Source organism: Dasypus novemcinctus, chromosome 10 (genome assembly GCF_030445035.2).
Source record: "Dasypus novemcinctus isolate mDasNov1 chromosome 10, mDasNov1.1.hap2, whole genome shotgun sequence".
Taxonomy (NCBI): domain Eukaryota; kingdom Metazoa; phylum Chordata; class Mammalia; order Cingulata; family Dasypodidae; genus Dasypus; species Dasypus novemcinctus.
The window spans coordinates 47715075-47732959 of record NC_080682.1 but is presented as its reverse complement, the minus strand read 5'-3'; the positions used below and the strand labels follow the sequence as shown (position 1 = coordinate 47732959).

Below are 17885 nucleotides of genomic sequence, written 5' to 3'. Positions count from 1 at the left end.
GGGAGCCAATGTGGTTCAGTGGTTGAGTGCCAGCTTTCCACAGACAAGGTCCTGAGTTCAATCTCCGGCAAAAAAAAAAAAAAAGAGGAACTATGCCATGTGACTAAAGCTGTAGCTTGACTGTGTGTCACTACTAAGACCAAAATAAAACTTTATACTCTTTTCAGTAAAATATTGTTATTAATGCTATGGATACTGTTCTTCTGAAACTGTAGGTGTATGTATTCTAGAATAAATTAAATTAGTAATTGTGTTGTGGGGCACAGATGAAAGAAGGTAAGAGAATAATGATGTTATATAAACATCCTATAGTCCTGAATTGGAAATACAAGATTTCCTGATGTGTTTTGTCATTTTTGTCATTTTAAAATAGGTATATATTTCCTAGCTTTCATTGCAGAAAAGACTAGAAACAATGCTATCAAATGCCCTTATTGTTCAGGAGTGAGTTCAAATATTGTTTACCTTAAGACTTTGCTAAGTTAAATAGTTAGCATAAACTTACAACAGTAAAAATTAAAAAGAATGCTCAAGTCCCAAGCCTAAGAGAAAAAATAATAAAAGGGGAAGGAAAAAAAACAATCCAAAAAAAGGCAAAAAAGAAGGAAAGGAGGGAAAAAGAAACATACCTGAATCAGGAAAAGTACAAACCAAGAAATAAGATAAGTTTAAAAACAAATGTCAAATTGGATTTTAATAAGGAGCTACATGTTTTATAAAAGTCATACCAAAGCATAATAGAAAAGGTGAAAAAAATGAGAAAAATAGACATAAGGCACATACTAATCAAAAGGAAGTAGGTATAGTTATATTAATTACCTAGGGAAAAAATTTTTTTTTTGTCTAGGGAACAAGGGGCTGACTACACTATGATAAAAGGTTCAATTCACCAGAAAGATACAACACTTATGCATACCCCAAATAAATAGCCTCAAAATATATAAAGCCAAAAGTGATAGCTCTAGGAAGAAATTGACATATCTACCAACATTAAACACTTTTCTCCATCACTGACAGGACAGTTAATCTGTGTCTGAGTACTCATAAGGAATATTTGGTCTGTGGCTTTCTTTTCTTATACTGTCTTATCTAGTCTTGATATCAGGATAATAATGACCTTGTATAATGGTTGGGAAATGTTCCCTCCACTACGTTTTTCTGGAAGAGTTTATGGAAAATTGTTACTATTTCTTCCTTAAATGTTTGGTTGAATTCACCAGTGAAGTTATCTGGGCCAGGAGTTTTCTTTGTGGAATGGTTTTTAACTGCAAATTCAATTTCTTTAATAGATAAAAAGGGCTAGTCAAATTCTCTCTTCTTGTTTGAGCTTTGGTAGTTGTGTCTTTCAAGGAATTTGTCCATTTCATCTAAGTTATCAGATTTATTGACAAATTTTTTCATAATATTCCGTTCCCATCATTTTAATATCTGTAGGATCTACAGTGATATACCTTCTCTTAATCCTGATATTAGTACTTTATGTCTTCTATTTTTTTCTGACTAGTCTGAGTAGAGATTTCTAATGTAGGTGTTTAGTGCTGTAATATTCCCTCTAAATTCTGCTTTGGCTGCAAGCCACAAATTTTATTTGTCATATTTTCATTTTAATGTAGTTTAGAAATACTTTCTAAATTTCCTTTTGATTTCTTCTTTTACCTATGCATTAGTTAGAAGTATGTTTAGTTTCCAACCATTTGAGTATTTCCCATGTATCTTTTATTGACTTCTAATTTAATTCCACAGTGGTAAATGAATATATGTTGTATGATTTGAACCCTTTGAAACTTATACAGACTTGTTTTGTAGACTAGAATATTTGGTAAATGTTTCATGTACACTAGAAAAGAAGGTCTTCTGCTTTTGTTAGGTAGAGTGTTCTAGAGATGTCAATTAGGTCAAATTGGTTGATAGTTGTAGCAGTTTTATATGGTTATGAATTCCAAAAATAGGTATTGGATTCTGTTTGTAATCTGATCTGTACCTAGTCATGACTGAGTTATGATTAGGGCGTTGAGTCCCACCCCTTGTAGGGTGGGATAAAAGGCATGGCAAAGAACAGAGTAGAGGGTTTTTGACGTTGGAGTTTTGATGTTGGAGTTTGATGCTGAAGCCTTAAGCTGGAGCCCCAGGAATAAGCTCACAGAGGAAAGAGAAGCCAGCCCCAGGAAGAGAGTAACCCTGAGACCAGAGAGAAGCAAGACCCTGGAAGGAAGGAACCCAGGAAGCCTGAACCCTTGCAGACATCAGCAGACATCTTGCTCCAACACATGAAAATAGACTTTGGTAAGGGAAGTAACATGCTTTATGGCCTGATATCTGTAAGCTCCTACCCGAAATAAATACCTTTTTTAAAAACCAACCAATTTCTGATATTTTGCATCAGCCCCCCTTTGACGAATACAATAGTGTTGTTCAAATCTTCTATGTCCTCATGAAATTTTTTGTCTCATTGTTATATCATTTATTGAGAGGCTTGTTGAAATATCCAACTATAACTGAATTTGTTTATTATTTTAGGTCTGTCAGTTTTTGCTTCATATATTTTTAAGTTTTGTTATTAGGTGCTGTTTTTGTTTGCCAAAGGCTGCTGATGCAAAGTACCAGAAATGGGTTGGCTTTAATAATGGGGATTTATTTGGGGTAAAAGCTTACAGTTCTAAGGACATTTCAAGGTATAACCAGAGGTGCTTTCTCACCAAAGTCAGCTGCCACATAGTGAAGCAATATGGCCACCAATCTCTGCCGAGAACTCTGCCTTCCCCTCCAGAATCTACTGTCTCCCAGAGCTCAGCTAAGGGCAACCAGGCATAGGGCTTGTCTTTTAACAGGCCTCCTACTTCAATCTTAGCTGCTCTACTTTCTTCCCTAGTTCAGTTGTGATCTATCGAGCATGTGGCTCATCTCTCCCTGGGTCTCAGCGCTTTGAGCCTCTTTTGAGCTTCTCTTCCTTGAGCTCAACTGTGGACAACCCTAGAATCCTTTCTTTCACATTTTAGGATTAAATATGACAGCTTTCTTTTCTTCTGTGTGTTCCTCTCTCTCTTAGACCCAGGAAGAGGGTCTGAGTCCCACCTCAATGATGTAGTCCAGTTGAAAGGATCTCATACCCACAGGAATGGATTAGTTCTTTGGGGGGTTCATAAAACTGTCACAGGTGCAGAAATCAATGAATTGGAAAACAAAGGAGGAATAGATAATATTAACAATCCAAAATTTATTTCTGGAAAAATTAATAAAAATAAATAAATAAAGCACAAATAGTATCAGGAGTAAAAAGGGAACAAAACTACAGGCATATATTTAAGAGATAAGAAAAGGATACAGTAAACAAGTTTAGGCCAATAAATTTGAAAATAGATGAAAATTTCTAGGAAAATATAGTTTACCCAAACTAATTGAAGAAGTAAAAGCCTGAAGAGTTTTTTTTTAACTATTAAATAAGTTAAAATAGTAGGAAAGGAAGGAGGGAGGGAGAAAGGAAGGAAGGGGGAAAAAAAGACATTTTCAATACAAGGCCTGTTGATTGATTTTATAGGTGAATTCTACCAAACTTTTAAGAAAAACATTATCCCCATATAAACAGACTCTTCCAGATAATAGAAAAAGGGACAACTTCCCAGTTAATTCCTTGAGACTAGTGTAGAACCTACAAAAGGTAAATTAGATAAAGTTTAGAAGAAGGAAAAATTATAGATTAATCTTCCTCATGAACACAGGTACAAAAACCATTACCAAAATATTCTCTAAATCTATCAGCATATTTTTGTTGTACCTTGACCAAGTTAAATTTATCCCACAAACATGAAAATGGTCTAACTTTAGAAAAACCTAGTTTCATTTACCAGATTAAAGGAGAAAAATTGTGAAATTATTTCAGTAGACTCCATTTGATAAAATTCAATGCCTAGTCGTGATGTTAAAAACTAATTTGAATTAAGAATAGTTAGGAATGTCCTTAATCTGATAAAAAGAAAAAAAATGTCTATCAAAAATCATTCCAAATGGGGGAAATATTAGTGATATTTCTTTGAATTGAGGAAAAAGAAGTGCCTACCATTGCCACTTCTCTTCAACCTTGTGCTAAAAGTCCTAGCACAGACAGTAAATCAAGAAGAAGAAAAAAATAGCATCAAGGATAGAAAGAAAGAAGCAAAATACATTATACAGAAATTATGTGATTATCTCCTGAGCAAATCCAAAAGATTCAACAGATGCATTCTTTTTTTTTTTTTTCACTTTTTTTTCCCTCACCTTCACCCTCCCCCCAGTTGTCTGCTCTCTGTGTCCATTCGCTGCATGTTCTTTGACCACTTCTATCCTTATCAGCGGCACTGGGAATCTGTGTTTCTTTTTGTTGCGTCATATTGTGTCAGCTCTCCATGTGTGCAGCTCCATTCTTGGGCAGACTGCACTTTGTTTCGCGCTGCACAGGGTCACCCCTGCATGGCATGGCACTCCTTGCACACATCAGCACTGCAAACAGAAGCATTCTTATAAATGATAATATTTTATCAAGGTTGCTGCTGGTAAAGTTAATAAATAAAAATAAGTTTCATTTCCATACAGCAACAAAAAATATTAAAAATTTTTTTCAAATATATTTACATTGTTACAGAAACATAAACTCCCAATAATAAATCTAATGAAGAATTAGCAAGACCTGTGTGAAGAAAGTGATGACATTTTTGAAAGGGATTTTTAAAGACATAAGTAAATATATATAATGTTCATGGATAAGGAGATACATCATAAACATGTCAGTTTTCCCCAATTTGATTTACACAATCAATGCAATTATAATCAAAATACCAAAAGGAATTTTCATGGCCCTTGAACAGAGATCTTAAAATTTATGTGAAAGGTCAAGGAGTAAGGAATAGATAAGATACTCTTGAAAAGAAAAATAGGTGAAAATTGCCTTACATTTATGGAAAAAACTTTATATTAAGACATTATGCTCATTTGTAAATAAAATGTCAATTTTGGGAGAACATTTCATTTTTCAGAAGTAATGTGAGGGGGTAAAGCATTAAGGTTTTGCTTTAAATCAGTCTTAAGAATGACAACATATAAGAATGTTAACCTTTCATTAATAAAGGCAACATGGGTAAAACTCTAAACTTAAAAAAAAAAAAGACATACTCTTAGCTCGCAGATAAACAAAAATGACTGGGGGAAGGGGCAAGCAAGTGTGACTCAGGCAGTTGTACACCCATTTCCAACATGGGAGGTCCCAGGTTCAGTTCCCAGTGCCTCCTAAAGAAGATAAACAATAAGCAGACATCAAGCAAAAACCATGAGAAAAAACAACAAGCAGACAAAAAAAAAAACAATGAGCAGACAATAAGAAGGAACAAAACAAGCAGGGAGAAATGTGGCTTAAGCAGTTGAGCACCTGCCTCCCACATGGGAGGTCCTGGGTTCATTTTCTGGTGCCTCCTAAAGAAAAAACAGACAAGAAGCAGACAATGAGGAAAAACAAGCAGATGAGCACAAATAAATAAAAACAAGGAGCAAACAAATGAGGCAACCATTTCACAGGGGCAGGAAAATGACTAGAGGAACTGAATAGAAGCCCTAGAAACAGACTCTGAAGTGCGTATAATGGTGAAATATGAAGAAGATATCTGTGACAGTTTGAATTGTGTGAATCTCAGAAAAAGATTATGCTCTTAAACTAATTAATTCCCGTGGGTCTAGGACCCTTTGATTGCATTAAATTCAATTAAGGGGCCTTTGATTTGACTACTTGATAAGATCGATTTAAGGCTTTTGATTGGACTGTATCAGTGAGGCATGAACCAGCTTGGGTCTCCACCCTCTCTTTGGGTCTGATGTAAATGGAGACACAGAGAAATAGATCCAGAGATAAAGGAAGCTGCAGTAGTTGATCTGGCCACATGAGAGAAAGGACTATAGGTTCACCTACAGCTGAGCTCAAGGAGAGAAACCCCAAGGAGCTGAGGTCCAAGGAGAGATGACTGATTGGCCATAGCTGGGTTCAAGTAGAAAGTAGAGAGAGACCCAAAGATCTTACCTGATCACCATGTGGCAGGATGCCAGGATTCCCCATAGCTGACTTTGGTAAGAAGGCATCTCTGAAGGTGCTTTGATTTGAACATTTCACAGCCTCAGAACTGTAAGCTTTTACCCTAAATAACGTCCCCATTATAAAACCAAGCCATTTCTTTGCATCAGGCAGCCATGTGGCAAAGTAAGACATTATCATTGAAGATCAATGCAGAGAGGAGGGACTCTATAGGAAACTGCTGTGACAGTTACTTAGTTAATTTCAATCTTTATCCCACATCTTACACAAAAAATAATTCCACATGGATTAAGGACTCAAATATCAAAAACAGTCTTTAAAAATTAAAGTAAATTATGGGAGATGATATTTCTGACCTTGAGGTAAGAAAAGCTTTCTTAAAACACAAAAAGCACTAATTATAAAATAAAATGTTAGTAAATCCAACCACATCAAAGGGTTTTTTTTTTTTAAGATTTATGTATTTATTTATCCCCTCCCCCCTTGTTTTTTGTGCTTGCTGTCTGCTTTCTGTGTCGATTTGCTGTGTGTTCTTCTATGTCTGCTTCTCTTCTCTTTAGGCAGCACCAGGAACCAATCCTGGGACCTTCCAGAGTGGGAGAGAGGCATTCAATCTCTTGCATCACCTCAGCTCCTTGATAAGCTGTGTCTCTTATTTTCTGTCCTCTGTGTCTCTTTTTGTTGCATCATCTTGCTGCACCAGCACCCCACATGGGCCAGCTCTCCACGTGGGCCAGCTCACTGCTCAGGCCAGCTTGCTTTCACCAGGAGATCCCAGGAATTGAATCCTGGACCTCCTGTATGGTAGATGGAAATCCAATCACTTGATCCACATCCACTTCCCCACATTGAAGTTTAAAATGTTTTCTATTAAAGATATCATAAAGAGAAAGAAAAGATAAACCAGGGTGAGAGAAAATTTATATAATACTCATAACCTTTAAAGGATTACGATACAGAAAATATAAAATAATTGATATGAAAAAATAGAAAATTGCATAAAAGATGTTGATAAATATTTCACAAAAAGAGAAATTTGTGTGACCAATAAACACAAACATTTTCTTTTTTTTTTTTAAGATTTATTTATTTATTTCTCTTCCCTTCTCCCCCCCACCCCAGTTGTCTGTTCTCTGTGTCTATTTGCTGTGTCTTCTTTGTCTGCTTCTGTTGTTGTCAGCAGCAGAGGAATCTGTGTTTCTTTTTGTTGCATCATCTTGTTGTGTCAGTTCTCTGTGTGTGCAGCACCATTCCCGGGCAGGCTGCACTTTCTTTCGCACTGGGCGGCTCTCCTTTTGGGGCACACTCCTTGTGCGTGGGGCTCCCCTACACGGGGGACACCCCTGCGTGGCAGGGCACTCCTTGCACGCATCAGCACTGTGCATGGGCCAGCTCCAAACAGGTCAGGGAGGCCCAGGGTTTGAACCACAGACCTCCCATGTGGTAGATGGACACCCTAACCACTGGGCCAAGTCCGCCACCCCACAAACATTTTCAACCTCACTAATCAGAAAATGTCAAATAAAAAGACAGGAAGATCCCATTTGCATCTTACTGACAATACCACTGATTTGAGAGAATATGGATCCTCCTTAACTCTGCTTCTGGGATTGTAAATTAGCACGTACCTTTGGGAAACAATTACGTATTTTCTTGTTATGTTGTATAATTGCATATCCTTTGACCCCATAGTTCCACTTCTGAGTAGAGAAATTGCACATGTGCACCAGGAGAAAAAACAGGAAGCAACAGAAATACCCATCTTCAGAATCAATAAATATATTATGATATTTTCACTTAATGGACATCTAATTATGCAGCAATGAAATGGGATAAACTAAAGCTATATACAGCTACATGGATGAATCTTAGAAAAACTGTTGAGTGAAAACTGGGAGTCTCAAAAGACTGTGTGGCAGTTTGGCATTGTTTATGAATTCCAAAAATAATATTGGATTATGTTTATAAACTCGTCTGTTCCTTTGGACTTGATTAGATTATGATTAGGGCTTGGACTGGGCCACATCAGTAGGACATTGAGTTCCCGCCCCCTTGGTGGGCAGAGACTCACAAAGAAAACTACGCAGCAGAGAAGAGAGTTGGAGTTTGGACCTGGAGCCCAGGAAGTAAACACACAGGTGAGAGCAGAGCAGCTGAGCCCGGAGAGAAACAAGCCCTGGGTGAGAGACCGACTTACCCCAGCCTATAACTGATGTTGGAAGAAGCTGGGACCATGGAGAAGAGAAAAGCTGATTGCCGGCAGCCATCTTGCTCCAACACGTGGCAACAGACTTTGGTGAGGGAAGTAACTTAGCTTTAGAACCTGGTAACTAAGCTTCCACCCCAAATAAATACCCTTTATAAAAGCCAACAGATTTCTGATATTTTCCATCAGCACCCCTTCGGCTCACTAATACAGACTCTATATAGTTTTATACCATTTTTACAAAGTGCAGAAAGAAGGAAAACTAAGTATTATATTGTTTAAGCAAATAATGTATATGTGTAAGTGATAAAACTAGGTTTAGAAAGAGCTATGGAAAGCTAAATATAAAATTTAAGATAGCGTTTGCCTCTGGAGAAAAGGCAAGAGGATGGGATAGTGTAAGAATACAGGTAGATACAAGTTCATTCTTTGTTAAGTGATAGTTTCGGGGGTTATCCTTATTTTAGGCTTTTCCATATAAATGTATGTTTTATATAAATACAGTCTTTTATGTGTCAGACATGGGCATTAAAGAAAGATAATTTTATAAAAACATAAAGAATTTCTTTTGGAAAGTCAGTCAAAAATATTAAGTCATTAAGAAGGAACAAATCTTAAGAAGGAACAAATCAAACTAACTTCTGGTTTCTGTTTAGCAGCATTCTATGCCAAGAAACTGGCTCAATACCAACAGATTATTCAAGGAAAGAATGAGTGGTGGTGTGAAGGTTGCAGATGCAGTTTTGAAGACGTACAATCTTAAAGAATACTATTCACAGGAACCTTTTTGAGGAAAATATTAGATGAATTTCAACCAACCAGGAGATAATGGAAGACATGGCAGATATCAGTGATCATTAAATATATTTAGCTGTAGAACCAGTACTAACACAAAGGTGGAGAATAGAGTGACAGATAAGAGTATAAGTATCACACACCTTGAAAGTGTGGGACTGTTAAAATTAACAAAAAACTGAGATTAGAAGAAAGGAAAAAATAGGAAGCAGGGAAGTTTGTTTCCTCATCTGTAATTGCTGACAGTCAGAGACCCATTAATCAAAAGTTACAAATGAAATAGAAAGGAAAGTCCAGAATTAGGCCTAAATTATGTATTGGAATTTTGTATATTATAAGGGTAGTCTCTCAATGGGAGAAGAGATGAAGTATGCACTAAACATTATTGGGAGAACTGAGTAACCATCTAGAAAAAAAATTAAAGTTGGAGCCATATCTTTACCAGGCTAAATTTCAAATGTATCAAAGCCTTTAATGAAAAAAATGAAACTAAAACTTATGGGAAAAGGCATGATAAAATTCCATAATAACTTTGTATTGGGGAAGGCCTTTCTAACTATGAGTGAAATCCAGAAGCCATCAAAGATAAATTAATAACCTGGACTATATACAAATCCAAACCTTCTGCATCACACAAAGTACCCTAAGTCCAAAGGCTGTCTTCAAACTGGAGTAAGGTCTAATCTACCTAATATATAAAGAGATTTTTCAGATAAATAAGATAAAGACCTGGTAGAAAAATGAACAAAATATAAGAAAAGATATCTTCTAGAAAAGAAATACAAAAGACTGTAAAACATATGAAAGGATGGTCAGCTGCACTTATAATAAGGGAATGGTAGGTTAGAACCAAATTTTTTGCCTATCAAAGCTCCAAAAGTTTAAAACACTCTGTGGTGAGTCTATAAGGAAACTAGGACATTCATATTTACTATTTTCCCCAGTAGCTGCACTACTTTACATTCCCACCAGCAATGTTTGAGGGTTCCACTTTCTCCCTATCCTTGTCAACTCTTGTTATTATCTGTTTTATGTGTGTTTGTTTTGTATAGACATTCAAATGAGTGTGAGGTGGCATCTCAAAAATAAAATTTCATTGAAGTATATCATTCATACATAAACATACATAAATAATAAGTGTGTAGTAAAAGTTGCGAACTTACTAAACAATCATGCTTATCATCATACAGCACTCCTATACATCACCCCACCACTTCCACCTTGCATTGTTGTGAAACATTTGTTATAAACTATGAAAGAGCATCATCAAAATATTACTACTAACAGTAGTCCATATCTTACATTTGGTCTTTTTCCCCCAACCTACACAATTATTAACACCATGTCTTGGTGTTATGTATTTGTTACAGTTCATGAGAGAAAAGTTCTCTTATTCTGTTAACCACAGTCCATCTTCCACCACTGGATTCCCTGTGTTATACAGTCCCATGCTTTCTACAGTTCATTCAAATTGTACACTCAGTGGCTATCATTCTCATCAGAGTTGTGCTGTCATCACCTCAGTCAATTTTGGAATGTTTTCATTACTCCAAAAGGAAAAACCCTATACTCCCCCCAATACCTCTCTATTGTTATCCTTTAGAATTGATATAATAATCTTCTTTGCCATTGTTCCAAAAATATTACAATATTACTGTTAACTATCATCCATAAGTTACATTAGTTGTAGTTTTCCACGTATCACCATATTCTTGGCACTTTATAAAAGAAGAACTTTCTTGTATTTATACTGTTAACCACAATCTTCATCCACTACCGAAATCACTGTTATATATTCCATAGCTTATTCTCAGATTTCCTTTCAATTGACATTTATGTCCAAAGACTACCCTTTTCAGCCACAATCATATTTATAAATCAGCACTATACTCATTATACTGTGTTACTATCAACTCATCAACTCTATTCATTTCCATGCTTTTACAATAAACCTTTTTTTTAAGGGGGTATTGGGGAATGAACCCAGGACCTCATGCATGGGAAGCAGGTACTTAACCATTGAGCTACACATGCTCCCCAATGAGATTTGGGTTTTTCATTTGTCTGTGTTTTTTTTTTTTTTTTAACTAATTTTTTTATTTCTACACCCCCCCACACCCGGTTTTCTGCTCTTTGTGTCCATTTGGTGTGTGTGTTTCTGTGTCTGCTTGTCTTCTCTTTAGGCAGCACCGGGATCCAATCCTGGGATCTTCTGGAGTGGAGAGAGGTGCTCAGTCTCTTGCACCGCCTCAGCTCCCTGGTCTGCTGTGTCTCTTATTGTCTTTCCTCTTTGTTGCATCATCTTGCTGCACCAGCTATCTGCTCAGGCCAGCTTGCCACGTGGGCCACCACAGCTGCGTGGGCCAGCACTTTGCATGGGCCAGCTCTCTGCTCAGGCTGGCTCACCATGTGGGCCAGCTTGCCTTCACCAGGAGGCCCCAGGAATCGAACCATGGACCTTCCATATGGTAGACGGGAGCCCAACTGCTTGAGCCGCATCTGCTTCCCTGTTTGTTTTTTAAGAGGTACCAGGAATCAAAACCAGGACCTGGTACATGGGAAGCAGGTGCTCAACCACTTGAGCTACATCCACTCCCTACAGTAAACCTTATTTAAAATCCCACATACATTATAAGCACCAGCTCCCATTCTCAACCCACTTTCTGTCTCCTAGTAACCTATGATCTAGAATTTACTCATCATATTTAGTTCATCTTGATACACCATATAATATCTGTCCTTTTGTTTGTGGCTTATTTCACTCAACATAATATTCTCAGAATTCATCCATGTTTTCATATGCATCCCAATTCCATTTCTTCATACAACTGAATAGTATCCCATTGTAAGTATATACCACATTTTATTTATCCATTCTTTGGTTGATGGACACTTGGGCTGGTTCCATAATTTATCAATTGTGAATAATGCTGCTGTGAACATTAGTGTGCAAATGTCAGTTCATGTCCTTGCTTTCAGTTCTTCTGAATATATTCCTAGTAATGGATTGCTGGATCATATGGCAGTTCTATATTCAGATTCTTGAAGTAATGCCAAACTGTATTCCACAGACGCTGCACCATTCTACATTCCCACCAAAGTGAAGGAGTGTTCCTATTTCTCTACATCGTCTCCAGCACTTGTAGTTTTCTCATTTTTTTAAATAATGGCCATTCTATATAGTGTAAAATGGTATCTCATAGTTTTTTTTGGTTGTACTTTTTGTTTGTTGTTTTTTCTCATTGTAATTTTGATCTGCATTTCCCTAATAGCTAGTGATGTTGATATTTATTTAGTTCTCCCAGCACCATTTGTTGAATAGACTATTCTGCCCCGCCTGAGTGTGCTTGAAAGCCTTGTCAAAAATCACTTGACCGTAAATGTGATGGTCTATTTCTGAGTTCTCCATTTGGTTCCATTGGTCAGTATGTCTATCTTTATGCTACTACTGTGCTATTTTTACCACTGTGGCTAAGTAATGTGCTTTTAAGTCAGGAAATGAGAGTCTTCCAACTTTGTTCTTTTTAAAGACATTTTTAGCTATTTGGGGCCACTTATCTTTCAAAAAATTTTGATAATTGACTTTTCTCCATTTCTGCAAAAAAGACTTTTGGAATTTTTACTGAGATTGTATTGAATCTGAAAGTCAGTTTGGGTAGAATTGACATCTTAACACTAGTTTTCCAGTCCATGAACATGGGATGTCCCTCCATTTATTTAGGTCTTCTTTGGTTTCTCTTAGCAATGTTTTATAATTTTCTGAATACAGGTCCTTTATGTCCTTGGTTAAGTTTATTCCTAAATATTTTATTGTTTTAGTTGCTATTATAAATGGAATTTTTTTCTAACTTCCTACTCAGATTGCTCATCAGTAATGTATAGAAACACTACAAATTTTTGCATATACTCTTATATCCACCACTTTGCTAAACTCATCTGTTCTAGTAACTTTTTTGTGAACTTTTCAGGATTTTCTAGGTATAGGATCATATCATCAGTAAATAGCAAGTTTTACCTCTTCCTTTCCTATTTGGGTACCCTTTATTTCTTTTTCTTGCCTAATTGCTCTATCTAGACCTTACAGTACAATAATGAATAACAGTGGTGACAGTGGGCATCCTTGGTTTGTTCCTGATCTCAGTGGGAAAGGTTTCAGTCTTTCACCATTGAGAACAAAACTCATATATGAGTTTTTCATACATGCATTTAACCATGTTGAGAAAGCTTCCTTCTATTCCTATCTTTTGGAGTGCTTTTATGAAGAAAGGATGCTAGATTTTGTCAAACACCTTTTCTTCATCAATTGAGATAATCATGATTTTTCTTCTTCATTGTATTAATGTGGTTTATTACACTAATTGATTTTCTTGTATTGAACCACCTTTGCGTACCTGGGATAAAACCCACTTGATTGTAGTGTATAATTCTTTTCATGTGTTTTTAGATTCAGTTTGCAGGTATTTACTTAAGGATTTTTTGTATCTGTATTCATTAAAGAAATTGGCTTGTAATTTTCTTTTTTCACAGTAGCTTTCTCTGGCTTTAATATTAATAATTTCACTTGGATTGCATTGTAACTTTGGGAAATTCTCTTACTGCATTCTGGAAACATCGTCTTTACTAGTGTGATGTTGGCCTCATAGAATGAGTTTGGTAGCATTCCTTCCTGTTCAATATTTTTGAAAGAGCTTGAGTAAGATTGGTTATCATCTATGAATGATTAGTAAAATTTACCTGTGAAGCTATCTGGTCCTGGACTTTTCATTTTGGGGAGGTTTTTGATGAATGTTTCAATCTCTTTCCTCATGATTGGTTTGTTGAGATATTCTGTTTCTTCTAGGGTCAATGTCAGTTGTTTGTGTGTTTCTAGGAATTTGTCCATTTTGTCTATGTTGTCTAGTTTATAGGCATGTAGTTGTTCATAGTATCCTCTTATGATCTCTTATTTCTGTGGGGTCAGTGGTAGTATCTCCCCTCTCATTTCTGATTGTATTTATTTGCATCTTCTCTCTTTTTGTCTTTGTCAGTCTAGTTAAGGGCTTGTCTATTTTGTTGATGTCAGAGAACCAACTTTTGGTTTTGTTGATTCTCTGTGTTATTTTGTTGTTGTTCTCAATTTCATTTATTTCTACTCTGATCTTTATTAATTCTTTCCTTCATCTGGGTTTGGGATTAGTTTCCTGTTCTTTGTCTAGTTCCTCTAGGGTCTTCAATTTTAGCCCTTTCTCCTTTTTTAATGTAAGTATTGAAGGCTATAAATTTCCCTCTCAGCATTGTCTTTACTGTATTGCATAGGTTTTGATATGTTGTGTTCTCATTTTTATTCATCTTGATATATTTACTGATTTCTCTTGCAATTTCTTCTTTGACCCCTGATTATTTAAGAGTGTCTTGTTTAATCGCCATGTTTGTGAATTTTCCCTTTTTCCATTCATTATTGATTTCCAGCTTCATTCCATTATGATAAGAGAAAGTGTTTTGTATTATTTCTTTTTTTTAAATTAATTTATTTTTTTAATTCATTTTTAAAAAATATTACATTCAAAAAATATGAGGTCCCCATGTACCCCCGTTTTGTATTATTTCAGTTTTTTTATGTTTATTGAGGCCTGTCTTGTGACCCAACCTGTGGTCTGTCCTGGAGAAGGATCCATGAGCACTTTAAAAGAATATGTGTAAACTGTTATCCATGCGTACAGCAGTATTCCAAAATGTATTCACCAAATGCAATGAATGTGCCACAATGATGAAATAGTTTACTGATGTGGGGGGGGGGGCGGTATATGGAAACCTCTTATATTTTTTAATGTAACATTTTTTGTGATCTATGTGTCTCTTATAAATTACAATTAAAAAAATAAAATTAATACAAAATAAAGAAGATATACCCATCGTGGGGTGTATTACTCTATAAATGTCTGTTACATTTGTTCATTTATCATATTATTCAAGCTCTCTGTTTCCTTATTTATCCTCTGTCCAGATATTCTATCCAGTGCTGAGAGTGATGTATTGAATTCTTCAACAGTTATTGTATTGAAGTCTATTTCTCACTTCAGTTTTGCCAGTGTGTGCCTCATGTATACTGGGGCACCCAGGTTAGGTGCATAAATATTTACTATAGTTATTTCTTCTTGATGAATTGCCCTTTTATTAATATATAATGACCTTCTTCATTTCTTAGAATTTTGCATTTAAAATCTATTTTTATGCTATATATGCTACAAATAAACTTAACAAATAAAGATCTAGTTAAATAAGTAATAGTACAGCCATACAATAGAATATTATGCAGCTGTTAAAAACAAAAGCATGAGATGCTTTCCATTCACTGACATAGAAAGATCCCCAAGGTATATTGTTTAGTGGGAAAAAAAAAAAAAAGCACCTGAGTGTTACCTCATATAAATAATGGGTTCCTCACTTTAAAAAAATGTCTTTTCATATTTGCTTGTATAAAGCATAAAGATATTTTAGAGGGATAGATACATAAGTATTTACCTATATACATTGGAGACAAGGATGAGAGGGAATCCTTTCACTATATAACTTTTTGCTTTCTGGTTCTTGAAATGTGAATGAGTTACATGTTCAAAAAGTTAAATAAATTCAAACTAAAAAGAACATGAACTTGAAATGTACTTCTTTCCTTTAGTAGTTGGGTGGCTTTGGGCAAGATATTTAACCTCTCTGAATCATAGTTTCCACATCTGTGATTCTATTACTTTGTAGAACCAGACTTCTTGGGTCCTTTCCAGCATGGCAGCCCTCTACTGGAGAGTGAAAGGCCAAGGAAAGAAAGCAATTGACTGTCTTCGCCAGGCTCTCCACTATGCCCCACACCAAATGAAGGTGAGTGTGACTCAGAGCCTGTCAACTCCTAGCCCTTGGGTCTTTCCATTGCCCAGTGGTTTATTCTAGGGTTTGAACTGGCTTTCCTCTTGCTCAACCCATAAGGAAGTAGTAAAAGGAATGGGATTGGGCAGGACAATTTATGACCCAGTTTGTGCTGCAGAGAGCCTGTGAATTATACCCACTATCATGCTTTCCCTACCCCAGAAGTTGGAACATGGGAGAAAGTTCTTCTAGATCATTGTTAGTCATTATGTCATTTAATACCCTTTTTTACTGTATTCAGAGCCACTTAACATGTAGCAAATACATTGGCCTAAGCAAAGCCACTCTGGGTTTAGCTTATCCCCTGGGGCATGGAGGCCTGTTATACTTGTTTTGCTTCTGCTCCTATCTTGAGCTTGCTTCTAGGCCAAAGACACAAGACAGAAGGCAAATGTCCATTTCTTCAGATATAATGACCTATTCTTGGTCCTTATCTGACTTTACCTTTCCATACACAAATGTAACAATCACCAGCTAACATTGTGTATCATTAGTCTTTCAAAACAGTTCTTTTGATTATGATGGCTAAGAATGTATAATTGTAAACAGCCATTTGTGTCTACATGTGTTGAGTTTTGCATTAATCCAGATCTCATACTTCCTAAAGGCATGGCTTATCTATGCTTTGTTCATACAGGCAGTACATACATTGGCAGCTTGCTGTCAGGCAATGCAGGATTCTAAACAGAGCTCTGCTCTTACTAGCTTTGTGACCCTAGGCAAGTCATTGAACCTCTATGGACCATTCTAATTATAGGCACTCTATGGATGCCTAGTACAACCAAAGATGGGCCCTTTTTTCAGTTTCTTCTATATCTCCTATAAAACCCAATACAATATATAGGGATAGCAGGCACTCAGGTAACATATATGAAGGGAATAAATATTAGTGATGAAAATAATGTTGCTACTTGTTCAGTCCTGTTCAGTTCTGTGCTCCATACTGCCAGGAAGGGGCAGAAGCCTATAAGTCAGTGGTCTGCAAATTTTTTCTGTAAAGTGACAGTAAGTATTTTAGACTCTTTAGGCTGGACAGTTTCTGTTGTAACTACTCAAGCCTGAAGTTGTAACACAAAAGCAGTCACAGACAGTAAGTAAAGGAATGGGCATGACTGTGTTCCAACAAAACTTTACAAAAATGGGTAGCAGAATGGATTTGACTCATGGGCAATAGTTTGCCAATCCCTGCTCTAGAGGATGCCATGCTCCCGGCAGAAAATACCCTGGCTCTTTGACAGTGCTTCTTAGAATGTGGTCTGTGGACAGGTGTCAGCCCCAAAAGTAGTTACTGTCGATCTGCAATGAGGCAAGAAGTTTGCGCCAGAATGTAAATACACTGCATCACTCAGGACATTGTACACTTCAGCTGATGTTTTGTTTGGTTTGTAAGGCCAGACGCTCTCAGTGAAAGAAGCAGTGCATATTCTGGTGCGTCTTCTTATCTAACACAGATCAGTAGCAAGCAGCAAATTAGCACTCTGAGTTGCCTCCTCTAATTTGCCAGGAAAATGGGAAGCAGACTTGGCCCAGTAGTTAGGGCGTCCATCTACCACATAGGAGGTCCATCGTTCAAACCCCGGGCCCCCTTGACCCGTGTGGAGCTGACCCACGCGCAGTGCTGATGCGCACAGGGAGTGCCCTGCCATGCAGCGGTGTCCCCCGCATAGGGGAGCCCCACGCATAAGAAGTGCTCCCGGTAAGGAGAGCCGCCCAGCGCAAAAGAAAGTGCAGCCTGCCCGGGAATGGCGCTGCACACATGGAGTTGACACAGCAAGATGATGCAACAAAAAGAAACAGATTCCCATGCCACTGACAACAACAGAAGCAGACAAAAACAAGAACATGCAGCAAATGGACACAGAGAACAGACAACTGGAGCGGGGGAAGAAATAAAATAAATAAATCTTAAAAAAAAAAAATTTGCCAGGAAACATCTAC

At 36.8% G+C, this 17885-nt stretch overlaps 1 protein-coding gene across 7 annotated transcripts in view; it reads left to right on the top strand.

The window, feature by feature from the left end:
• Positions 1-17885, top strand: part of TTC17 (tetratricopeptide repeat domain 17) — a 176289-nt gene that overhangs the window by 143516 nt on the left and 14888 nt on the right. For all 7 annotated transcript variants that reach the window (XM_058305505.2, XM_058305506.2, XM_004476260.5 and 4 more), the window contains one exon: positions 15783-15902. In XM_058305505.2, coding sequence (XP_058161488.1) covers positions 15783-15902 — 120 coding nt within the window. The remainder of the gene's footprint in view (positions 1-15782; positions 15903-17885) is intronic.